The sequence below is a fragment of the Gymnoscopelus braueri genome (genome assembly GCF_963280865.1).
Source record: "Gymnoscopelus braueri genome assembly, chromosome: 2".
Classification (NCBI taxonomy): Eukaryota; Metazoa; Chordata; class Actinopteri; order Myctophiformes; family Myctophidae; genus Gymnoscopelus; species Gymnoscopelus braueri.
The window spans coordinates 34,372,741-34,400,325 of NC_137604.1; the positions used below are offsets into that span (position 1 = coordinate 34,372,741).

General features: G+C 42.0%; 1 protein-coding gene across 1 annotated transcript; it reads right to left on the reverse strand.

Moving 5' to 3' along the window:
• Window positions 1–13,731: 13,731 nt before the first annotated feature.
• Window positions 13,732–23,521, reverse strand: nfil3-5 (nuclear factor, interleukin 3 regulated, member 5). Its single transcript, XM_080419715.1, has 2 exons — window positions 23,242–23,521; window positions 13,732–17,372 (listed from the first exon to the last, which is right to left on the reverse strand). Exon 2 carries the CDS (start codon window positions 17,188–17,190, stop codon window positions 15,496–15,498), a length of 1,695 nt encoding a protein of 564 aa, XP_080275841.1. The 5' UTR covers window positions 17,191–17,372; window positions 23,242–23,521; the 3' UTR covers window positions 13,732–15,495.
• Between the last annotated feature and the right edge of the window lie 4,064 nt (window positions 23,522–27,585).

The following is a 27,585-nucleotide window of genomic DNA, read 5'->3' on the forward strand; positions in this document are numbered from 1 at the left end:
TCTACTAAGAATGATGAGAAAGAATAAATATTTGTCAGGCAACTTACTGAAGCCAAAGTTTTAGACCTATAATGCCAGAATTATTTACTGTTTGAGAGGCAGCAGAAAGATAGTGAAGAAAGTAGTGGCTGGAAAGAAGAAACAAAAGACAGCTCAACACATAATCCTGCCTTTCTCCTACCTTAGTGACCTCGTGTTGGCTACAAAACCCGGAGGTCAGAGTTCGAAGTGGCAGATGTGTGTATCCTAGCAACAGGGATAGCCATGAACCTAATGCCCCCGCGTCGGCTCGGCTGTCTCTCAGACAGTCAACACACACAGCCCTAAGAATAGCTCCCAGCTCCTCCCTTTTTGCCTCCAGGGGACCCCAGGGGTCAGGAGGTTGTGACCTGTCTCCCCTTTCTCTGGCCTGTGCTGCTGTTGCACTTAATCAGAGCTCCCAATTTCCATCATCAGACTCCTCCATTCCACCTCTTATTAACCTCTCAGCTTTCGCTCTGTGGAGAGTAGGTGGCATTGAACTCTGACGTGTGTGTGTGATAAGTCTGGATTTGTGCATGCATATATGCAGTGGTGTTAAGTAACTAAGTACATTTACTCAAGTGAGACAAAAAACTTCAGTTACTTTGCCGATATAAATTATCATATTATAGAAAAAACATACATTAACCACTTTAGCCCTATTTTATACCATAGGCTATTTGAAAATAGCCGATTTACAAGCTCACAAAGTGTTGCGACGCGTTGTGAGCTTGTAGATCTGCTATTTTCAAACATTTTGTACATATACTTTTGGTACTTTTAAGTATATTTTGATGCCAATACTTTTGTACTTTTACTCAAGTAACATTTTGAACACAGGCCTTTTACTTGTAACAGAGTATTTTAATATTGTGGTATTGCTACTTTTACCTAAGTACGATCTCTGAGTACTTCTGCCACCACTGCATGTATGTATTAATGTGCTGTGTAAATACGCTTGTGTGAATGTATGAGTGAGAGTGTGTATTGTCTAATTTATACTTTGTTGTAAGACGGTGTCAACAAAAAGAACTGATGTAGGCGTGCGTGCGTGCATGGGTGCGTGTGTGCGTGTGTGCTGTTGCATGTTCAATAGCTGTCACATAATGTCCACCTGGTGAGGAGAGGACTTTGTCCACATGTTCCTTCTAGCTGCCTGCCCTGTCTGCTGTTGTAGATCCCACATTGAACCCTCTGCTTTGACCTCGATAACCTTTTTTCTGCAGTACTTTCTACAGCATCGTAAAGAAGTGTATAGATCTAACAATTGTATCTTTACCTACCATGTGTGTTAATTGAATGGTTTGTAAACATAAGCATATCTGTCTGATTGAAGTGGTTACAGTACAAGTCACATGCTTCTCACTATTCCAATTTAACTGCTTAGATTACAGTATGGCTTGTGTGTGTGTGTGTGTGTGTGTGTGTGTGTGTGTGTGTGTGTGTGTGTGTGTGTGTGTGCATAGACTCACATATTTTCACATGACATCTCTTGTGTATGATTGCAAATGTATCGACTGTAAAAATAATAATTCCTCTGTGCTCAGGATAGAGATCTCTTCTCCACAGTTGTGGTTTGTTCTATTGTTATGTCCCCTAAGGCTCCAAGTAACTAATGATTATATTCATAATCAATACATTTTGGATTATACAATAAATCTGTGATTTATTTAGACCATGATATTATGCTAAAATAAGAAAATATAGTAAAAGAATAAAGTAAATCACAAGTTATCTGAACCCAAACAAACATGTTGAAATGTATATGTTTATCCAGCAGTCCATAACTTAGCTTTTCAACAATCATTCACATTTTTGTTAAGCCCATATTAGAATTTTTGTGATGCATCACTATGTCAATTATTAAATGACTGAAATTGTATTTGATTGATGGTTCAGTCAAGTGATTAATAAATAATTAAGTATTATAGGATAGTTTCACCCTTTATGTCCCCTGATGTCCCAGCGAGCTTACCATGGTTCAATTGAGGAACACAATTTTCTATAGAGGGGGTCCCTGTTTCATCTCTCTCTCAGCTAAGGGGTCCTTGGCCTGAAGAAGACCCTTGTCAAGACCTGTCTCTCTCTCTCTCTCTCTCTCTCTCTCTCCGTCGCACACACTCAAATCTTGCTGACCCACTGCAAAAGTTTGTCCATACATACTGCACATCCAGACAGCTGTGTCCACAGACTGCATTCATGTGTACACTAACCACTGTAAATTAGTCATTTTAGCCTACTGTAGGCTACATCACTTAAATATTTTGTGTTTATTTGGACATGAACATTTACCAATGACAACAAAGATTAGAGTGAGTTTGTGCTGCACATGTGCTTTGTGTCAGATTTAAACTTATTTCTTCATGACTGTGTTTGTGTACCTGTCTAGTGTACATGTACTGTTACTGTAGGTCAAGAGGAGAAACTCACATGACCATATCTCTGAAGTGGGCAGAATACCCAACCACAAATAATGAAATAACCATAAACCCATTGTATGACAGTGTTGCTCTCTGAAAAGAACTGCTTTCCAACTAGAAAACCATTATTGCGTCGAAAATCTGTTTTCCACAAGCGACACTGTCGTAAGATGAGGTATGAATTGGGCTATACATAACGCATGCTCCGTTCTGTTGTCCTGCATGATGCCTGTAACCCAATGTCCTCTGCCCTGTTGCAGCCTACTTCACAAACCGTACAGTAGATGTTTTGTGGTGCTAGAGCAGACAGATGGGTTGAAATAGCTGAGACTAATCTGAAGAGGTTAATCCATTTAATAGCAACCACAAAGCCTTGCACTGCCCATTCTATATATGTACTGTGATGAACAGTGGGTTCAGTAGTAAGCATGGCTACTCTTCATAGAAAGAGATAAGTACTTTCTTATTGCGGCTGTCAAGTCCTCTTTTGTGCTGGCAAGGGGTCAGCTGGTCCTGATGTATGACCACCTTATGGAGCCGTGTAGACCACGTCTGACAACTTGGCCAACATGTTACATGGTCCAGTTCATATGAAGCCCTCTCCCCGCACTACAGGAGTCATAGGCCCATTTCTTGGGACCCCAGCTTTAGCGAAAGGCCAGTTCCAGGCTCTCGTCACTGTGCAAAGCACTCCAGCCCAGCCTCCAAGGCTGGACCCCTCTCCCGAACATGGGAGCCACTAGGGTCCACTGCAGTTCTGTATGCTCACAGGAACAGCCGAAAGTAGAGGTCTCAATTGTGCTGTCTTCGGTCCGGGAAGGGGCCCAGAATGTCAATGTTCCATGGGAGCCCCCACCTGGTACTGCTGCAGTGGGGTGTGTGCCATACACTGTATATACGGCTATCATTTTGTGTTCCTATCAAAGGTGATACAGAGGTCAAAACAGTGCATGTTCCTGTATTTTTTGGACTAGAGGTTCGGCCATTACACCTACGAGTCTAGTGTGGTGGGCTTTGTCAGAGTGTCCCTGTGTCCCTGTGGAGATCTCTATTTGTCAGTCCTTGTCCCTTTTATGCCCACTGTATCTGTCAGTCCTTATCCCTTTTATGCCCATATATGGATATCCATGATGTCATCAGTATATGGCCATATATTGGCATACCCATATATAGGCATATCGGTCGGATCGGCAGTTCTGGACGGCGGCGGGCACCACGCTCCCTCGACTCCCTCGAGGGAGAGGGAGTGAGTGAGGGAGTGTGAGGGAGTGTTGAAGTTGGTCGGGCCCATATATGTGCATGGCGGTCGGAAATGTGGCTCTGGACAACCGGATCTCCATATATGCCTCTAAATGGGCGTTTCAGGTTTGTTTATGGTTATGTCTGAGTCATAGTGACATGTCATGCCTATATATGGCCGTATCGGGTTTGTTTATATGGTTATGGTTATGAGTTATAATGACCTATGTCCTATAGTAGCCAATTTCAATCTGGGATGAATTAGTGAAACACATGGGAAAAGAAGACCAGTCGGGTATTTTTGATCACCGGAGGTTCGGGCCGCTACGCGGCCCTCACACCTACGTTGCACTGCAGATCCCACCAATATGTCTGAGTCATAGTGTCGGGGGCTTTGTCAGAGTACCCGTTGTACCTGTCTGTCTGTGTCCCTTTTGTGCCCATGTATGGAGATATCTGTATCTGTCCTTGTCCCTTTAATGCCCATGTATGGAGTCGTTGTCCCTTTTATTCCCATATATGGAGATCGCTGATGTCATCAGTATATGCCCATGATATGGGCATGCCCCCTTTTGTTCCCATATATGGAGCTGAATGATTTGTTTGCGGCTGATGCCATGACGACACATTGAGGTTAGACAACACATCTTGTATAAATAGCTGCCGTTACAAATTAGTAATTCATGATTTAATTTATTATCGAAAGGCCATTCAAAGTAAATATTGTAGAAAGTAAACAAAATACATTTTGTTAAATGTTGTCATTGTCCCTGGTTTCTTATCATTAGCCAGGAATCAACAAGACAGGGTTGTTGTGGATCTCTGATGATGACATCATACTGATGTCAGTCTTGCCCAAATATGGACATGTGTTGTGTGCAAAACTAGCTCTTACTGAGCTACTGCGTAATGGCAATAAAGGCACATGCACCATATAGTAGGGGGTACTAAGCACAAAAAATGGCCAAATCGTTACGCAGCGGATAAAAGCACCAAATTTGGTACACGCACTCTTTAGGATGTATCTCATCATCTCAGAAGGGGTGCCCAAAAATGTGGACCCATTAAAGGGTTTTTTAAAGGAAAAATCAAAAATGGCCGCCAGAAATGACCCATGATTCCTAAAAGTTGATATCATTCTGACATTTTGGCTGATTGTGCTAAATATAACTTTTACATTTATAGTAAATAGACTGATATTAAAGGATTTGGCAAAAATAACCCATGAAAAATGTCTTAAATATTTTTTAAACAACTCTAAATGCCCAAAATTGTCTTAAAAACCACTCTGAATAAGATGACCTTCCACATTAATCCTTTTCTAAGTGATATATTGTCAATGCCAAATATACGTTTTCTAAAACTTTTAAGACCCTATGAATGATTACCAATACATAATATATTGTACAAATCTTCATATGACCAGAGATCAAGCCCTCTATTGGGGCACAACTCCATAGCGTTTTAATGCCCCAAAAATGTAGGAGAGTGTGGGAGCAGACAGGTTCTCGTGCTTGGAGTGTGGGAGCAGACAGGTTCTCGTGCTTGAAATTAAACAAAGTTGCAACCTTGTGCGGGAAAGCAGAAGATCAAAGACACACACACCAGCACCCCCCCCCCTTAAAAACGGTCTGGGGGGCTCACAAAAGCCTGAGTAGACGATAAAATGACCCAAAGTTTTTTTGAAAGTGAAATATCCCTTTAACATGTTGTCCCTGCTACCTGCATGTCACACAGTTAACATGTTGTCCCTGCTACCTGCATGTCACACAACAGTTAAGATGTTGTCCCTGCTACCTGCATGTCACACAGCAGTTAAGATGTTGTCCCTGTTACCTGCATGTCACAAAACAGTTAACATGTTGTCCCTGCTACCTTCATGTCACACAACAGTTAACATGTTGTCCCTGCTACCTGCATGTCACACAACAGTTAAGATGTTGTCCCTGCTACCTGCATGTCACACAGCAGTTAAGATGTTGTCCCTGTTACCTGCATGTCACACAACAGTTAACATGTTATCCCTGCTACCTGCATGTCACACAACAGTTAAGATGTTGTCCCTGTTACCTGTATGTCACACAACAGTTAACATGTTGTCCCTGCTACCTGCATGTCACACAACAGTTAAGATGTTGTCCCTGCTACCTGCATGTCACACAACAGTTAAGATGTTGTCCCTGCTACCTGTATGTCACACAACAGTTAAGATGTTGTCCCTGCTACCTGTATGTCACACAACAGTTAAGATGTTGTCCCTGCTACCTGCATGTCACACAACAGTTAAGATGTTGTCCCTGCTACCTGCATGTCACACAACAGTTAAGATGTTGTCCCTGCTACCTGTATGTCACACAACAGTTAAGATGTTGTCCCTGCTACCTGCATGTCACACAACAGTTAACATGTTGTCCCTGCTACCTGTATGTCACACAACAGTTAAGATGTTGTCCCTGCTACCACTAAGTGACTGTCACTTCCTGTTTCAGATTTGTTTGGGCACCCCTTCTAGGATGTCTTAGGATGACCCAAGGGACATGTGTGCCAAATTTTATGCTTTTTGGAGATTCTTTTGGTGTCTTTTGAGTCAACGGTCAACAGTTTAGGTGGCCATTTTGGATTTTGTCCATAACTCACTTCCTGTTTAAGATTTTTTTGGGCACCCCTTCTAGGATGTTTTAGGATGACCCAAGGGACATGTGTGACACATTTTATACTTTTTTGAGATTCTTTAGTTGTCTTTTGAGTCAATCGACAACACTAGGCGGCCATTTTCAATTTGGTCAATAACTCACTTCCTGTTTCAGATTTTTTTGGGCTCCCCTTCTAGGATGTCTTAGGATGACCCAAAGGACATGTGTGCCACATTTTATGCTTTTTGGAGATTATTTTGGTGTCTTTTGAGTCAACGGTCAACAGTTTAGGTGGCCATTTTGGATTTTGTCCATAACTCACTTCCTGTTTAAGATTTTTTTGGGCACCCCTTCTAGGATGTTTTAGGATGACCCAAGGGACATCTGTATCAAATTTCATGCTTTTATCCGCCGCGTAACGATTTTTCACTTAGTACCCCCTACTAATAGAGGTATAATATAACTAGAGGGCGGAGTGCCCTGTATTTCTCCCCGCCTGCAGTTCCAGCTTTGGCCACTGGGGTGGCGGCTTCAATGTTTCTCAGCAACTCTGGGGGCTTGACATGCACCCAGCGTACAGATGATGTCATAATTGGCATGGTTTCAGCCTTATCTGAGCTCCATTGACTTCCATTATGAAATTAAAGATGAACTCTTTCCATTCTTTTCCGTATTTGAAAAATATTCAACTGACCAGGACTCGACTTTGACCTGAGGCTCTTTTCATGGCATCCCCTCTCCTGTCTCCTTGTCTCTCTCTCACTGACACTCTAAAAAGTAAAGTAGAACTGCTGAATAAAAATAAAATAAAATGATAGCTTTTGTATTTGAAAGATGACCGTTTTTTCATGGGTCAGGCTTTTCAGGGTCAAGCAAAGTTGGCAGCTCAGTGTTGTAATCATTTGTCTGACCAATAGTCACTTCTAGTCAGTGTGGAGGAGCATCCTGGCAGTTCAAGCAGGTAATACACACCCCACACAACATTGTGAAATCTTAGGTTTGAATATAGCTTTTGAAGGAGCTGTCCGGTGTCACCCCTACACACACACACACACACACACACACACACACACACACACACACACACACACACACACACACACACACACACACACACACACACACACACACACACACACACAGACGCCTTCTGAAGCATTTAGGTAAGTAGGTGTTAAATACTGTATGTGTTTTATGTTTGTTCGTTAGTCAGAACACTGTGTGCATCAACAGCCATTATATCTTATCATAGTACTCTTGTGCAAAGACACTCGACACACTCACTGTAAGATGATAGGATCATTTATCAAATGTGCAAGAGTCATTTTATGGAATGGGGTCAACCTCACCATAGTAACAATGTTGTGGTGGACCTTGTTACTAAGATGATTATTTATAGTTCAATATTTGAAGTTAAACAAATGTTTTGCAAGGACATGACAAGTAAAAATCCCTTAAAAATAAAGTCTCACTTGGGGCACTCACTGTGGAAACTAATTTAACACAATATAACAGTTCAATCAAGGAAAAGGTTCGTTATAATGAAGTAGCACTATGCATTATGCTGACAAATTCACCAGCCATGTGGTGAATGGATCACCATCCTAAAATACACGAGGTGTTTCTCTTCATAGAAATGGCTGAGCTTGTACGTACACGCACGCACGCACGCACGCACGCACGCACGCACGCACGCACGCACGCACACACGCACACACGCACACACAGCTCACTTCCTCAACAATATTCACACATGTACAGGATATGACAGCAGAACCCAGGGGTGGTTTAGGATTGCATAACATCATTGCTTATTAATCATGCGAGCACACACACAGACAGACAGACAGACAGACAGAGGCCTACTTTTATTTGAAAAATGCTCAACTTTCTTACATCCTATATTTAACATTTGCTGTGCTGTCATGGTCCGCCTGTAATGAGATTTATGACCATGTCCTTTCACTGTTATGTGACTGTGGTGGTGTAGTTACTTGCATAATAGTTTACATGAGTTGTACAAGCTATTTTCTGCTTTATGTGAAATCAATAGCTTTAAACTAGCAGGCCTATATCAGAGAGAGAGAGAGAGAGAGAGAGAGAGAGAGAGAATCCCTTGTTGCCTTGCCGACATCATTGTTATTATTCCACTTGTACATTTGTATATCCCATTTGTCAATACTGAAAACGGTGCTCATATCTTAGTTCAGGGACACACACTCGCTTTCTCGAATGCCCATAAAATATGCGTGCATAGCATACATACACAAACACACGTCCTGACCTATTTCTTGCTATTTGAGAAGACAAAGGCAGTAGGGGATGGGTCATGGCAGACAGACAACAGCAGCCAGCCAAGTATGTTCAACAGAGGAATCCTTTCTCTCCCTCTCTCTCTCTCTCTCCATCTCTCTCTCTCTCTCTCTCTCTCTCTCTCCATCTCTCTCTTTTTCCATCACTCGCCTCCCTCTTTCTCTTGTGCCAAACATCAGCCCCCCTTTTGCTCCAAGACATGTGTATATAAAGAATAAAACAAATTGCCTCATGGATCGTTGTCCATATAGCTGGCCCGATTTACAACTAAACGTTGCTTGACCCATTTTCACTTGATTCCGTTTGATTTAGCAGTGGGAGGTTGTCCCTCTTGTCCAGTCTGCTGTTGAATGTAACAACTTTTAGAAGAGCATTCAGAGATGGTGTAACATTTGCCCCCCCAGGGGTCTCTCTGGAACATATTGTGCTGGCCTTGGCTCAGAATGCCGCGAGAGCTTTCTCTTCATTGTACTGAGAAGAAATATACTGAGGAGATATAGACTGTCTAAGATTACAGAACAATCCTGGGAAAATGTCATCCCGGACGGTTTTTAGATTTAGATTAGATTTTTACAGCAAAATGTACAAGCTGGAATATTACTCAGTACATTTTGGTGCATGTGGCTAAGTATGTGTATTCAGATTATTACCTAACAGTGTGGCTAAGTATGTGTATTCAGATTATTACCTAACAGTGTGGCTAAGTATGTGTATTCAGATTATTACCTAACAGTGTAGAGCGACTTAAATACTGAGGATATATAGACTGTCTAAGATTACAGAACAATCCTGGGAAAATTTCATCCCGGACGGTTTTTAGATTTAGATTCGATTTTTACAGCAAAATGTACAAGCTGGAATATTACTCAGTACATTTTGGTGCATGTGGCTAAGTATGTGCATTCAGATTATTACCTAACAGTGTGGCTAAGTATGTGTATTCAGATTATTACCTAACAGTGTAGAGCGACTTACACAACACCCCCCCCCCCCCCCCGCACACATTCACACATGTGAATGATAAGTGCATAATACATCCACCAACGTCATTCTCCTACCCCACTCTGTCTCTCCCTATGTTGCTGACCTACATTCAGCAGCACCATAGTTACATAACTAGGACTGTAGATCACTGCAGGCTTAGTGCTGGCTCTCCCACTGCCTCCACCCTCTCTCTCTCTCTCTCTCTCTCTCTCTCTCTCTCTCTCTCTCTCTCCACACAGCCAACACAGTTGTCTACTTTATTCTACGTCTTTATTCTACGTCTTCACTATGTGGTATCTTAGACAGGTGAAACTGGGTTGTCCTGCCACTCCACTACTAAAGCACTGTACTGTACCTCTGTGGTTGGTGGTTAGGGTTGTGTCTGTCTGTGTGTGTGTGTGTGTGTGTGTGTGTGTGTGTGTGTGTGTGTGTGGGGGGGTGTGGGGGTGTGGGGGGGGGGATGTTAATACATCCATCATTTCTTGTCTCAAGGCAAGACATAAACCATAACCACTATGAGTCACTGATCTCACTCTTTCTGGCGTCCGTGGTGTTTCCATCTTAGCATCTTCATGGTAATATTTACTGTGACTCGTCTTTGTCAAAATGGCACCTGGAGCTGAAGGTTTGCCTTGTCCTTAAACTGTCAGTTCAGAAATATTTCATACCTTTCACAGCGATGCTTCTTTTGATCATTAAATATGTACACACCACATCTGTGAGTGTGCTCTTCTTCTTTTTCTGACCTTCTTTTCCTGGTTACATCATGCACACAGTGTCAAGATGTAAACAAGCAACACCCGATTAGTTTTCCCTGAGCTCAGCTCCACCACAGATGGTATGGTTCTGAGAAGTGTGTGTGTGTGTGTGTGTGTGTGTGTGTGTGTGTGTGTGTGTGTGTGTGTGTGTGTGTGTGTGTACTGTACCGTACCTGCGTCACTCCAGTTGTGTGCTACTGACCTGCTCCCTGAGGCAGCAACAAGAGAGAGCTTCTTTTAGATCGGTTTGCTCAAATTTACACTGCAGAGACATGTGATGTAACCTCCCTCCCTCCCTCCCTCCTTCCTCTCTCTCTCTCCCTCTCCTTCCTTCCTGCTGCCTCTCGCCTCTCAACCCCTAACTCTGAATAGCCCCCTCCTCCCCTTCTCTCTCTCTCTCTCTCTCTCTCTCTCCCTCCATCTCCTCTGACCTACTTTTTCTCCTGGCCTGTTTTCGCATGTCTCCACATTATACAGCTTATAAAAAAAGATGGCCTGCAAAAAAGGGAAAGGGAGAAGAGAGGGAAAATAGCAAGCAAGGAAGAAAGAGACAAGCAAAGACTTAAAAAGGGAGGAGCAAAGAAAGAAATAGAAATGGGGGAGGGGGTTTGCGCACTACAAAGCACTCCAGTTTTTACAAAATGTCACCTTGCTACAGTTCATTCATTGGTGGCTAGTATGCAGTCTGTGGTGCAGGGTGAGTCCCTGTGGTTAGCCAGCGAGAGCGGAAACAGATGAACACAGGAGGGTTTCATATTACAGATAGAGTACAATGGGTCTCCCTGTGTTAAACCACTGATCCATAAACTATCATGCACCATTATCCTATGTGTCTGTATAGAAATACAGGGATTAGGACAGCTGTTATTGTCGTGTCGTATATTTTAGGTGCCGTGACACGGCTGGTTTAAAGAAGAGTAGAAGACATCCAGATCCATGTTCAGAATCATTCAGTCGCACAGTGAAACCTAATCATTTATAAAATACTGTTTTGTTTTGTTTTGTTCAGTTGTAGCCTACCTAGCCATTGAGTCATTTCCTTTAGAAACATATCCAACCTTGTCTCTGTTTTTTAGCGATTATTCTGTTGATAACTTTTTTGATCAATCAAGTATTCGACACTGTATGAACAATTGGCCTAGTCAATGAATCGACACAAGAACATTTGAATATATATATATATATATATATATATATATATATTTTTTTTTTAATATATTTACTAAAATCGATTCCTATTCATTCAGTGTCATGCAAAAATAATAAGCTCACAATGTCTTAAATCACGATCAGTTGTGAGCTTGTAGATCTGCTATTGTCACTATTTTGAAAAAGTTCTGACTATTGGACGATCACGGTTCATTTATGCTGCTGTATTAAATCCCCCCCAAACATTGATTATTTTATTAAAATGGGTTCTTTTTTATAACTATAAATAGTTTGATTTACTGCAAATAGTTGGTAAGGCAATAAAGACCTTGAACCATATTCTAATACATTTTGGATCAATGCAAGTTAATGTTATTTTATGAAAATATATGCAACTCTCTAAATCCACTAATCTAATATCTATCTAATAATGTAATCTACAACTGCTTCACTTCAGTGCTTACAATAAATCTGTGGTTCTCAAAGTGGGGTCCGAGGATCCCCAGGGGTCCTTGAGGGGGTACCAGGGGGTCCCCAGCAAATTGGTTTAATATAGCATAAAAATTACTTTAACTACTTTAACCCTATATACATTGGCTATTTAACAATTTTAACAACACACATTTTGTATGGGGGTCCCTGGCACAACATCTTTTCAGATGGGCGTCCATGGCCAAATACATATTAATCTGGGGAACCTTGACGTGAAAACGTTTTAAGAACCACTGGAATAAATAATAGACATAACGGATTTCCACACCCTATAGCTCAAGTCTACATGGTTTCATTGTATGACCTTTTTGACACAAATAATACAAAACAAACCTTGTCCAACTTCAAAACTTGAAGTTTTGGCTATCATAGGCTTTGCCTGAATTATATTGATCAACTCGCAGCAAAAATATATTCAAATCCAAATGTTTCTGGATATACTGTTACCGTAAACTTATTTCAATCTGGAGAGACCTGCCATTTGAATTATGCTTGGGTGGGTGGTTTCATTTAAGGGGCTCCTTTACAGACAGGGTAGCCTACCTGATGGTGATTCATAGCAGCAACAAGGTGGCTAATTATTAATAATGGCTATTATGTAACCTGGCACAATGATATCATTTACCCATGTCAACTTGTTCTTGGCATTTTGACTGCTACTTCTTGTTCCATTTCATGCATCAACAGCATGTTCTTTTGAGGTAGCCACCCTTGACATTTTTCTACCCTGCCAAGGCAGTTATATAATTTGTTTTGCCTGCCGGAGTGTGTTGCATTCTGGGATATTCTCCACGTCTCTGACTCAGTGCATCTAGCATATTCCATCGTGACGCTGAGCAATACTGTGTAACAGTGAATAGTAATTAGTTACAGTTTAAGCATTCTAACTACTGTGTTTTAATAGTTTTCTTTTAGTCTAACACTTTTTTATTATGCATTTTCTTCACTGTGTGCACTTTTACTTGAATATATAACTGGAATATCTGTTTGTGTAAATCTGAGTAATTGTAATTTATCTTTTAATAATTCAAAATCTAACATTTAGAGAAAATTACAGGTATTTGGGATTTCATCTCTCACAACTGATGCTAGATGATATGAGTAAAAAGTAAAACATTTTGAAAATAGCAATGAACTTGGGTGTTACTGGACTCCGTTTTGAGTAAAATGTAACTTGATTACCCACAGTATTGTCTTTTACTTTAGAACTGTGCCCTTTCCAACTCTTAATAATAGATTGACTGTATCTGACATGTCTGTTATGGCATATAATTGTGCCTGTGGTTATTAAGTGTAACCTTTCTGTGTGTGTGTGTGTGTGTGTGTGTGTGTGTGTGTGTGTGTGTGTGTGTGTGTGTGTGCGTGTGCGCGTGTGCGTGTGCGTGTGAGAGAGACGGGGGGGGGGAGTATGACATAAGTATCTAGGCCATGGTTAAGAACATTCTAATGTACTGCTAGGCCACTCAGGCCTGCTCATGCTGAAGTTATTCATATTTCAAGAAATATCTCCCTTTGCCTGACTATGGATGGATGACGAGGGATGAGTTAATGTAGAGGGCATGTTGTAATTCAGCTGCATCTGTGTAGATGGGGTTGTGCTGGTAGCTTGCTTGTTCTCTGATAGAACACAACATCCTTGTCTAAAGAGGTGTACTGTTCTGTGTGTTTGTACTTCATAATTGTTAAATAAAGAATGTAAACAGTCGAGAAGCATAATTTTTAAATTTTATTTTCTTCCTTTTTTTTTTCTTTTTGTATCTTTCACATCAAAAGACGAGTCATTTCTGTATCCATGTTGCATATCCACATGTGAAGTACAGCAATACATCCGGACAAGCCTTCCTCAATTTACTCCATTTTCATTAAGCCTTTCGGCAAACGACAAACATTATACAGCATCACAGAGTACAAATGATAACAGGGGCAAAGGTCAACATGGGCAAATACATAGCACAACCAGGAAGAGCATAGGGCAAATGACACAACAGTGGAACTGAAACACACACGATAATAACAAAACAAACAAAAAAACAAAAACGTAATAAAATAGAAAATAATAATAATAATAATAATAATAACATAATAAAATAAAATAACAGTATACAAGAGATAGAAATAGAGAACTTTACATATACACTTATACACAGTGGCCAGAGGCAGGCACCAGGGAGTGAGACTCTTAAGGGCTTGATATATACTTTGTTGCCATTGGATAGGTGTGTGACACCAGCAACTAAGTATAAATCACCCTTTACAGACTGCATGATCTACTGCATTATGCTGTAACTAAAAAAACTCAGTGCAGAGGTGAGTGGGATCATAGCAACATTGGCCTAAGTGGCGACAAAGGACAATACAATAAAGAGGCACCTTATAAGAGAGAAAAGAGCAGCTTTTTATACCTGTTACAATTGGAGAGCCATTTGATTCCTTTTTAGTGTTTATTTATTTATTTTTTGCAGGGGGAAATACCAATTTCTCACTTGATAATTGAAGATAGTCTAAGACCTTGTGCTTGATGGTTTCTGCCAACAAAGCGGCATGTAACTCTGCAGACTGATATGTGGATTACTGGCCTTGACTGAGGAGTTTTGTGTGTCTAAGAGGTCAAAGGTTGATCACCAGAACGACCTCGAGTTGATCCATGGATCAGTAAGTTTTTTTTAAACCTTTTTTCTTTCTTTTTACCTGTGGCTCATTTGCAAAGTTGAAAGAAAAACATTTGAGGCATTTACTTGACAATGAGGAACTGTACAACTCTCAACTAGAACAAACGGACAGCTTTTCATTGCCTTCGACTGCTGCATCCCACTTTTTTTTCCTTTCTTTTTTTTTTGTTGTCATTTTTTGTTTTCTTAAAATATATATTCAATATATGCAAATTTATAAATCACAGTAATATACAATCCAAGTGCTTGAGAAGTGAAGGAATATTCTGTGCACAGGGGAAATGGAGGAGTAATGAAAACCTAGTACTGGTGTGTTTGTAGGGAGGAAGAATGAAACTCTTTGTCCAGAGAGGAGATACAGAGGAAGGATGCATTTCTTTGGTAAAGGGAATTTTCCCACAATGCCTTGCAAGTGTACCTGTGCTGGCCACCCACCATGTGTCAGTTGAGTGAATAACGTTTGACATTTCCCTGGGGAAATAATCCAGACTCGACCTCCAGAGAGTTTCATTCTGGTCCCTGACACCTCACTGATTTAAGTCATTTTTTGTTTTCATTGCTTGTGGAGATGGATGTGTGGAGTGATGGATGAAGGGGGGGGGGAGGGGTTGGCTCCATGTAAAAAAAGAAGGGGTGACACAGTGAAATTTGATGGTTAGCTCGCATCCTAGCTTACATCCAACTATAGACACCAGAGAGAGTGACCGGGCAGTGTCTTTGACAAGTCCACATTTAGAGCTGCTCACAGTCATGCCGGACAGTTTATTCCAGGCGTTCCCCCGACAGCCTGTTCCCTTTTTAGCCTCCTCCCTGTCGTTCACCGCACCTCTTCCTCTGCATCTCTGCTCTCCGCCGGGCCACTGTGCTGGTTGCTGGACAGAGCCAAGTAAGGGTGCTGGGGCAGCGTGGGGGAGGGTGATTGTGAGGCGGGGGCACAGATGCGACCCTCGGCCTGAGCTGCTGCTCTGTACTTGAGACGGAGCTTGTGGGGAAGGGCAGTGCCTTTGACCTCTGCGTGACCCTCCTCTCTCTGACCCATTGGCGCGGCCGCCTTCGGGTAGTAGCTACTGATGGAGGAAGAGGCGGAAGAGGAGGGCGACTCGTCATCTGTGGAGACCTCCTTGTCAGAGCTGCGGGGGTCCCCGTCGCTGGATGAGGTGTCTTTGCCTGAGGAGCTTTCCTGGTAGAAGCCCTCGGCTCTGGATCGTCCTTCGTACGTGAGCACTGGGGGCTCTTCGTCTAATGCGTTGAGGTAGGCGTGGTGTTGGAAGGAGGACTTGCCCTCCTCGCTGTTGTGAATCAAGTTCGGGGCAAAGGGGTTCTGTGGGCCATTTGTGTGCTGGTGACTGTTTTCCAGACCCTGGTAGGTGTAATGGCCATGAAGGCTCTCTTGTTGATGCTGGGCATGGGATTCATATCTTTGCTGCTGCGCGGACTCGCCGTGACCACTGGTGAACTCATACTGTGGTGAGTCTATGGTCTTTGTTCTCTCCAGCCTCTCCGTAACCTCCATGATGGTCTGGGAGCACTCTGAGGATTTGGAGGTGGAGGTGTGCTGGCCCTGCTGTGACGGTCTGCTCTGCTGGGCCTGATACTGTTGGTCCTGATACTGTTGGTCCTGTGGCCTCTGGCTGTCCATGACGTAAGGGCCACTGCTGGAACGGTGCTGGAAGATCACACTCCTCTGTGCAGAGGCGGCTTGGAGCGCAGGGCTCTGGTAGTCCATGGCACATTCGCCGTCTTGTGCACTCTGCTGGTGAACAGCTACCAGGGCGCTGTGGCATGCACCATTCGGCATCCCGTTAGTGTTCCCGTTACTTTCCATTCGTGTCACCTCCATAGCTGAGGATTCCCTCTTGATGTTGTAGCTCATGGGTTCAGGACTGTCTCTGGAAGAGCCATCGGAATCAGAAAGGGAGCCACGGGGAGAATACTTCGGGAGCGGGGTGTGGCGCTCACCACGGCTGGACTGTTCAGTTTCTGAGGAGTCCGAGTTCATCATGACTTGGGAGGTGCTGGAGTAGCCGCTACTGGAGAGGTAGGGGTTATTGTTGGGGGTATCGCTCATGTCACACCCAAGGTCACTGGTGGCGGCAGCAGATGCAGTGGTGATTTGCTGGCTTTTCTCCATATAGGCGGCTGTGCTGATGAGACCGAAGCGTAACTTGAGCTGAAGGAGCTCTGTCTTTAGACGAACGTTCTCCTCGTTCAGCGCCATGACCCGGGTTTCCAACACCATATCATTGAGGCGCCGCTTTTCCCGTGACCGCTTAGCAGCTTCATTGTTCTTCCGGCGTTTCTCCCAGTAGGATGCATCTTTCTTCTCATCCGAAATAAACTCCCGCTTGCGCCGGGAGTTCAGGTTAGATTTGCTGGATTTACTCTGGCGGCCGCTGCGTGGCTCATCATCAGGCAGGGGGGAACCGATGCTCTCAGAGTAGGTAGAAAATGTATCCGCATCCAGGGTGTTTTTCTTGCTGGTGGAGGATAGGTGTAAGCTCAGGCTTTCCATTATAATTGACTTAGGGCCAGAGTAGAACTCTAGCAGTGAGGGCAAAGGGGGGAGGGGCAGACGAGGACTTGTATAAGCCAACTGTTTTTTAAAGGGTTTGACACTGTCCTGCTTCTCTGGACTTCCACCGCTGAACCTGAGGACCCGGTTTCAGCTCTGCCAGCTGGCTTGCTCACCAGCAACTGCGAGAGAAAGAGAGAGAGAGAGAGAACATACATTAATAACTTGTCCCGATGAACGTTCATGCACTAAAAGTACAGTGTATCAATTGTTGGATATACAGTACAGCACAGAAAATCTGACAAAAGCATTCAGGTTATGTAACATCTGAGGTTCGACTTGGGAAAGGTTTAGTGTTTCTCATAATGACTGATGCTATCACATTTCTTAACTTACTGCCACAACCTGCCAGAGGGTAAAATGCAGTTCTCACAACCCCTCACTCCCTCTCTTTTCTTTCTATGTATCCATTTTGCAGCAGAGAGAACCTAGGCTGGGACTGTGCTGACTGCAGAGCCCTTGTGTAAGACACTGCACTGTCACAGTCACATAACTGAGACCTAGAGGCGGCTGACTGTGTGTGCCAGTTCAGTGCAGAGACTGGCAGACAGAGGGCGGAGGGAGGGAGGGACGTGAATTATAGCATAGCAGTGGTGTGCAGCGCTCTCTATGATTGATCCATGTGAGATATCACACAGGCAATGTCTGATATCTTTGCATACGCTTGGGTAATGACACAATGATGTCCTATGATTATCAGTTAAGGATTTTTTTTTAATGTTATGCTTAAGATAAATGAGCTAGACAACTGCTTAGTGTATATGAGGCCAAATTACATAGTAGTGCAAACTGTCCCATCTGTCCTTACAGCCACAAAGTCTCTGTTTCTTTGGTAACTCTCACACAATAGTGACATTACACAATACCAAACCCCACCGCACTTGCTAGGTAGTGTCTATATCAGATTACATTATGACAAATCCATCCAGGTTACATGATAAGTAGACCAAACTCCTGCCTCAAGCCAAATTTCTCCCTTCCCCTCCAGGCACTGCACAGTTGGTGCACATTATTACAATGAGATTCGAGGGCAATCATCAACAATGAAAACTGTTTTTTACGTAATGACATGCAAGGAGTGCATGTAATAATCTGGGTCACTGTGTCAGTGGGTTACGTTGACTGTTATGCTATAGAGCCAATACATACAGTAGAATATCTGTTTATCAAGGATGCCTGTAGTAAAAGATCCAACACTCTGTAAGCAGGCCTGATCTACCTCCTCTTTCTGATCTTTTAGAGAGCTACCTATTTCACACGTTGTAACTGCAGGAAGTTGATTTCCTTTGCCTATCCATCCCTGAAGCATTCCACCTGACATGGGGGTTAAATGTTATGTACATTTCCACAGAGAGGGCCATGAACCTTTCAGCGTTCAGTGACGCAATAATACAGAGTCTCATTCTAACATCCAGCCTGAACTCCCACAATCTGATAGCTAGCCATGTGTGTGATGTAGGTTAGTGGGTCCAATCAATGACATGAACACTGATAACTTTTAACATTAACAATTTAACAATAGCTAATCTCCATCTCAGGATTATTGCCAGACATTCATTTACTATAGCTATTTAAAACGTAATGTTCCCTCTCCAATCTAGATGTCTATTTTCTGTCGCTATTCATACCCAACGTGTGCTAGAATGTATTACTGCCTCTTTACCTAGTACTCCATGTGCTACTGTTGCATAATGTCACAGTCACAGGCCACACGTAATACAGTATGAGATCCCTGAAGCACCTTGGCTTGTGCTCTGATATTTTCTTTGCTTAGGCTGCAGTACACCATGTATTTGCCAAGGCCTATCATTTAGGAATTTGGATAAAGAAGGAGCAGCCAGTGTAGACAGGTCACATACTTCACACTTCATACTAGACTTCAACAGAGATTTGTCTTTGCGGAAGTGAAATAATTTGCTTGTTCTGTCTACCCTTTTTGTCTCCTTAGCAGAATGCAATAGTAGAAAAACAAGGAAATCCTATTTGGATACGAAGCACTAGCAGACATGGGAAAAACATGGGGTCAACGAAGCCCCCCCCCCCCACACACACACACACACACTGGTAATTTCCAGACAGACTCAATGGAGAGAGGAGGGCCGCTAAGCGAAGAGGGGAGGGGAAAACGTATGCATACGTCTACATTGTCCCACTGACCTAGAAAAGACGCAATGAACGCTCTTCCCGTCTTTTTTTTGTTTTTTTTTTGCTCTTCCCGTCTTTGACGGTGCGCCATAAAATAGGTCAGTGGGACTGCGAGAGAGGGAGGCACGGAGAGGGGAAAAGCGCCATATTGTGCACTCTAAAAATAGAGCCACAGAAAGAGGTGAGGGGGGCTGGGGGGGCTAGTGGAATTCAATTGGTGGTCGTGCGGCATTTCACCGACACTGCGGCATGAGAATAAATGGAAGGACATTAGAGCGTCATCAATTTAGAAATTGGGATTATAAACCCGCAATGACTGCTATGCAACATTTATCCTGCATTCAGCTAAAGACAAATCCCTATGAAATTGCTGAATAAAAAAAAAGAGAGTATGGTATTGACGTCAAAGCACACACCCATATCTGCAGCTAAATTCACATCATACAGCCTCTCTTGGGACTGCAGGGAGAGGAGGGGACTGCTGCTGCTACAGTGCATACGTGCTCTGAATTTCTCTGATGCAAAGCAGAGCTTGTGTAACACATGCGTAACCTATTACACAATGGCAGATGCTACAGGTTTCTGGTTATGTACAACACCCTAAGCTATGTTCACACTGGCACCCCAAATCAGATTTTGGAATTCTTGGTCTGGACAGCAAAAAAAACTAAGCTTTTTTCACGAAGTGTTGTGAGCTTGTATCTGCTATTTTCACTACATATAATTTTTTTCACGTTCATTAATCATAATCGTGGCAAAGGTTGTCTGAAATCAAATCCGCTGGCAAATAACAGTGTGGACAGTCAATCCTAAAGATCGTATTTGAGAAACAAACCGGATTTGCCTATAGTCTGAACAAAGCCTGGCATGCTGCTGCAGTCTAAGCAACAGCTAAGAGTTTAAACGGTAATATCAGGGTATATTAATACCGGTTAAGATGGATCTAAGAAGAGAGGTAGAGATGCAGTACACGCACCGTTTGAGGGCTTTGAAAAGAATAGGTTTTTCCGCTTGAATAACAAAGAATTAACTCCCTGCGGCTGTGAGTCTATGTGGGTTTTGGGGCTGTGGGGAAGTGGAGAAAAATGTTCAGCACTGACTACATAGTTCTCAGACACTTGCTGCACCTTTGACCCCCCCTCTGAGGCAAGTCTGGCCTGGGTAATGTATGGCATCCCTTTCCCCTCCTCCACCTCCGCAGTGATCCTCCACCCCCACACATGTGGAGGGGCCCCAGCACAGGCATCTCCATTTTGTCCCCTGGCTTTGTGTTAAGAAGCCCGCGGAACTTGGAACCCGGAATCCAAACATTCCAGGTCAACTACTGCCATGTCCTATGGCTGCCTGTTTCCACTCAGTCATGTTTACAAAGGATTCTATACTGGAAACAAGCACTTCTAGTGGCACTATATTATTGACTAACCCCTAGTCTTTGATGATTTTTTTTTTTTACGAAGATGTTCTAATCTCACATCGTAATGCTAATTTAGAAATATCCTAAAGGTTTCATCACCACTAATTAAACTTCTCATAGTTTCTGCCCGTCAACTACCCTGAGATCCCCGCCCATACAGTATGGATTAGATCTGCACTTGTAGGATATCTCCAGTGTGACTGCTAACATACTAGATGGCCACTACTTAAGTAGACAATGGTCAGGTCAAATCTGTATCATAATAAAATGCTAGACTTTAGGAACATCACAAGTCTATAAAAGAAAACATGGCTGCCAAGCAGCACATGTGGGGGCAGTCAGTAAAGCAAATGAAATATGTGCAAATCCTCTCCCCTGTGTGTACACATGTTCCACTAGATAAAGTGACAAAGTAGGCTGTTGGCTCTTCTTGCCCCCATACCTCATGTCTGACCTATATTCACAGAGCTGGCTGGGAGGTAGTGATGTAGACGGCTCTGAAACCAGACCAACAGTCTGGCAGTCTAAAGAGCTCAGCAGAGCTCTATGACTGTCTGGCCAGGCAGGCAAAGCCAGAGAGGGGTTTCTGTCCATTGCATCACATCACATCCTGGATGCTCACTAATTCTAATTATTACACAACAAAGCCACACAAAGATATCATCTCACAGGGATTTTGGGACGGCTTTGCGTAAACTAGAGGGGATCATTATCTGGTTTAGCCTCCATTTTCTGTGTCTGATATTTTCAGTGTGGTGTGTTACAACATCACTGTTCATTTCTAATAAAACACATATTTCTGTTAAGACTTCATACCAACTTACTGAATACTTAATAACCTCGGCCGGGTTGTTGTGAATCTATTATGAATGACATGGAAAATAAGTGTGAAAACATGATTCAATTACAGGATTATGTTCCCATGGGAGAATCACTGTTCATTGCTTCTCTCAGCTGGTTATGTCATAGCCTCCAAGTCCCTCAATGCTAAGCTCTCTGTTTTACTTATTGTTGTTATTACATATTGATGGGTGGTTAATTTGAACACAAACAAACATTTTGGGGGGAATTGTAAGAAAGGTGACCTAATGAAACAACTAAAGTATTTAAAAAATAAATAAAAAATGTGTGTGTGCGCGCGCGTGCGTGTGTGCGTGCGTGTAAAAGGTAACAATGTAACAGCATGTATACTATCTACACCAGTGGTTCTCAACCTTTTCAAGCTGCGACCCCCCAAAATAATCATATTTGAACTGGGGACCTCCCAGAACTGGGGAGCCCCCCACCCTGACAAGCACAAAGACATTTTTTTCCTCTTTCTTATATTATTTGACAATTTGGCCAATGTCTGACCAGTTTTTGGTATTTTTTCTTTTCTTTTAAGGTATTACCTTAAATTGTCACTTACTGTCATCTGGGGACTTCCCCAAAATCATGTGGGGACACCGACCCCCAGGTTGAGAACCACTGATCTACAGTTACACTACAGCTCATTCCCTGGAAAACACCATGAGGGGGGAAACTGCCTCGCCTCGCCTTGACATTGAGCACATTGAGAGATGCGACCACGTTTCACCATTATTCCTACTGTCCCACAGGAACAAAGCTATTATCCGCACATTTCAAATAAGTCTAACATAAATCACACACCAAATCGGGCGTGTATCTGTTGAATGGACATTCTTAAATCATAAAAAGGATGGCCTGGTATATTGACGATAATAGGACGTTAATGTCTCAAAGTCACGGTTACCGGCAGGGTGAGTCGCAGCGTTGCCAGATTGTGTGAGAGAAATAAGCAACCATGTGGTCTATGAAAACAAGCCCAAAAGAAGCGACCATGATTTGAAAATAGCCGATCTACAAGCTCACAACGCGTCGCGATGCAACGCGTTGTGAACTTGTAGATCTCATATTTTCAAAAAAGAAAAGAAATTAGCAAAATGTGGAATATTTTTTAAACAACACAGTACACAAATCTGGAACAAAATATTTTCAGGTGGGGGGTCCGCAGACAAATACATATTATAATTTGGGGGTCCCTCCCTGACATGAAAATGTTTGAGAACCACTGGTTTCAACCATAAGAAAAAACAAAACATTAGGAAACAAGTCAAAAAAATAAGCAACTACACTTTAGAAACGAAAAACCCACAAACCCGCAAAACTACCAATATTTACAAGCAAATATAAGTCCAAAGTTGCTTATAATAGCGGGCATGGCAACACGGGTGAGTCGCCATGTGAACAATGCCCCAGCATCATGTCCACTTCATATACACACACACATACAGCCAAAACCACCATAAACCATCCGATCCGTAATCCGTTTGTAATAACGACATTATTACATGTGATGTGACATAAATAAAGGGTAAATTTACCCCCCCACGTTTTGACTACAACACCGAGGGTCCCCATATAAAACGTACCTTCAAAAGTGACGTGTCTCCAAAAAAAATGCCCGACACAAAAGCTGTCTGTTCCGCAGTTAGTCCTTGATCCCTCTGTGTCTGATGGATCTGATCCCTCTTTTGTCTTTTCCTTCTCTTTCTCCAAAGAAAAAAACGTTGAAAGTTCCCGTTGAAAAAGTGCCTCGGATTGTTTTTTTTCTCCCTCTGATCTCTCACACTGTTAGTTCAGCCCGTGTTCCTCGGTTGCTTGGCTGGCTCTGAGTGCTTGTGTTATGCTGCTGGGGACTTATTGCTCCAGTTTCTCTCTCCCTCTCCCCTCCAGAATATGTGTTAGTAGGTCAGCGGTTGCATAACAGCTCTTATAGAGGCTGCCTGCCTAGTCACACTTTTGTCCTCTATCTCGCTCCGTATCCATCCACCACACTATCCATCCATTACGTCCACGGGGTAGGGATTAGGTAACAGTGGTGGAAAAAGTATTCACATTTTTTAGTAAAAGTAAAAGTATCAATACTGCAATGTAGGAATACTCTGTTAAAAGTAAATGTCTGGAATTCAAAATTCACTTGAGAAAAGTACAAAAGTATTGAAAAAAAGTTGAAAGTAGACTCATTATCCAGAATTTCCTGTTCACAAGGTATCATGTCTATAAAATGTATTAAAAATCTTTTGACAATAGCAAATATACAAGCTCACTAGATCGAAGTTTACATGGGGCTGAAGTGGTTGATTTATGTTTTGTAATAATAATCTCTATGCATTTATAGGGTTTAAGTGGTTTTGTATTTGTATTAAACTGTACGTTCTTTGCTTTTTTTGCAAACTGTTAATAAAGTATTCAATCAATCAATCAATCAATCAATCAATAAATCAAAATCTACAAGTAACGTTTTCAAATAATTATAGTGGAGTAGAAGTACAATATTTGTCTCTGAAATGTTGTGGAGAAGTAAAAGTATTGAAAATTGGAAATACTCTAGTAAAGTAAAAATATGCCAAAATGTACTTAAGTACAGTAGTTTACTTGAGTAAATGTACTTAGTTACTTTCCACCACTGCCACTATCCATCCGTCCACAGGGTTACCTAATGCATGTTGCATTAGGTAACATGCACCAGTGGCGACCTCCCTGTAATAACTCTGTAATAACAGAGACTAGTAGATTGCGTCATCACTGTCTGCTTGAAATGTTCTATGAAGAGTTATGTAACATGATGACACCTGGACACCCCAACATATGATATCTGGACATGTCACAATGACCCTTGTGCCTAAAGGTCTGTGATTCAAATAGAGAAGATGAAAGAACAGACTGAACATATTAGGACAGCAACATTAATTCTGATGATGATGATGGAGGCAGGATGCAATATTGAAACACCTTGTGAGGGGTATAGGTAAGAATAGCTTTGAGTCTGTCAGCTTGATGGGGATGTTATATGAGCACCCAGAAACTACTATATGATGGGAGTCATTCCTGCTACCTGCTTGTGTGCGTGCTATATTAAATCTAAAACATGCTGTAGTTCGTGTAAATAAATAGTGAACATGCAGACTTGTCTGTCATCATTGCATCATTGGAAGAATCCACTACACTACTAAAAGTAAGCAAATGAATTAAAGGGACACTTCACCCCAAAAAAACTTTGTTTCAATGGATTAGTCCCCATGGAGACTTGAATTCATGGATATTTTTTTGTTTTTGTCTCATTCCTAAGACAATAATTTGATGACCAGCGGACCGGTAGGCAGCGGTTCCGGTAGGAGACACAACGGAGACTCGTTGTGTCTCCTACCGGAACCGCTGCCGGTCATCAAATTATTGTTTTAGGAATGAGACAAAAAACTAAAAGAATATCCATGAATTCAAGTCTCCATGGGGTGACTAATCCATTGAAACAAAGTTTTTTTTTGGGTGAAGTGTCCCTTTAAGAGAGAAAGGATATAAATACAAACAGGTTGAGAAAAGGTTGGTTTCAACATTAGAATGTTACAGTACTCGTAATTTGTAAGTGGTGGTACTGGTGATAGTAGATACCATGACCATCATGTGAAATAGGAGCCATGTAATTGATGAAAGGTTGTAGTGGCAGAAAACCTATTGGCGAGATCCTAGGTAGAAGAGAAACCTATGCAGGGGTGAGATCCTATGTAAAACTAGAGCAAAAGTACTCATGCACGAAGAGTAGTTGGGGAAGCAGCTACTGAGTAAAGTGCTACTAGGGCAAGGGTCTGAAGTCCATTTCTGGGAAGGGAGCCATAGAAGGTCCCATAAGAGGGGGATAGCAAAGTATACAAATCAAATGTTGTCATGATCAAGAATAATAGCAGACCAATGAACTCTTATTTCACGGAATTATTATCATGTCAGAGCGAACTCTTGAATTCTTGGATGTTGATGCGCCTGATAGATTGAGAAATGACCAGACATGGATGAGGAAGGAGGGTCGCTAACCCTAGCGACCCTATTATTATCATGTCAGAGCGAACTCTTGAATTCTTGGATGTTGATGCGCCTGATAGATTGAGAAATGACCAGACATGGATGAGGAAGGAGGGTCGCTAACCCTAGCGACCCTATTCTGAGCTTGTACTAGATTGGCTAGTTTCAGCAAAGAGATTTAGTGTAGATGGAAAAAAAACGAGGGTTCCAAGTACAGACCTCTGGGGGACCCTGGTCAACGTAGTATAGGCCTATAGGGTTTAAGTGGTAAAAGTGGTTGTCTTTCCTAGAGGTATGCAGCTGTTCACTTCTGAGAGAGCCACAATCCATCTGGCAATGGGAGATGTGATTTTTCATTTCATTGCTATAATGTACATTCTTTGGCAGTGACCAGCTGGATCTCTGTAAGCTTGATGGAATAACTATGTGTAAGATTAGAGTTTGAGAAGTTGCCCAAAAGGCATCTCAGGGATCCATTGGAAAAGTATACTCCATGTGGATAAAACATCACATTCCCTGCCAAAAGCCTTATAGTTTATTACACTGCCAAATGGAATAAAGGAAAGTGCCCTCTGACCACATCTAAAGTAAAGGGATCAGCCATTTGGGTTATTATAGCCTGGAAGTAGGGCTGTGCAATACAGTATCAATATATAATATGATTTTGATATTCATAATAATAATAATAATAAACTTTATTTGTATAGCACCTTTCATGACATGAAATGCAGCTCAAAGTGCTTTACAGAGCAAGAATACAATTACAGAAAAAGTAACAATTATATTCTTATATTCTTGATGTGTATATCATGTGATATACATATCACATGATATTGTGATATGAGACTTGCTATCGTCTAGGATTTTGGATATCGTAATATCATGATATGGCTCTGTTGTCTTTTCCTGCATAATTTTAATCACTTAAAGGACGACTTCACCACTTTTCAACATATCTTCATATAATAGGTCCTCACTAATGCTCATGATAAAATTACAAAAAAAAATTCTACTTGGTCTGTGTCTCATATGAGGGCTGTGGACAGTCCAGAAATCTGTCTGCCAGTGACATCATCGTTAGGCAGGATTTTTTTTCCCAAAAAGATTTTAAAAAAAAAATTCTGATTTTTATTAAGGCGAGAACAATGGGATCTATTATTGCATTGCAACTTTCCAGGAATACAAAGCCTGCAGTTTCTATTAGCTTGGATTCCCCATCGATGATGTCACTGGTAGACGGGTTTCTGAACTGTCTACAGCCCTCCTCTGAGACACAGACTGATAAAAAAGAAATTGTACCATTTTATCATGAGCATTAGTGAGGACCTATTATATGAAGATATGTTGAAAAGTGGTGAAGTCGTCCTTTAAGTCTTTTTATACATTCAAAGATTTTCAAAAATAACCCATCTATAAAATCGTAGATCTACAAGCTCAGTGAGCTTGCTATTTAATTTGCTATACATAGAAAACATATTATGCTGTAGTCACAATATGATATTATCTTCACAATATCAATATCAAGGTATTTGATCAAATATATTGTGATATTTGATTTTATCCCTATTGCCCAGCCCTACTTCCAGGGCTATCTAAGGGTGAGATAAATCCGATGTAGAAAACTTAACTGAATCAATCTATAGCTTGAATTTAGTGAATGTAAACACATAGGGTCTGGAGCAATCTCATCTAAACCGTACGTAGTTCCAACCATTGATTGACTGTTCTGAAAAAGAACCTCAGTGGGTGACATCTCAGATAGGATTCACTGGCCTTGAAGAGAAGCCCAACATGTCTTAATTGTAGGTGTTAAAAATTAATCTTTGTTAGATACAGTTGCTGATCATTTCTGCTTTAATTGCTGTAAGGACACAAACATTCCATTCACATCACAATGCTCCAAGCAAGTGATAACCTTT

Excerpts from the sequence above, each read along its gene's own strand:
- nfil3-5 (XM_080419715.1), bottom strand. The coding sequence starts at position 17,190 with ATGGAAAGCCTGAGCTTACACCTATCCTCCACCAGCAAGAAAAACACC.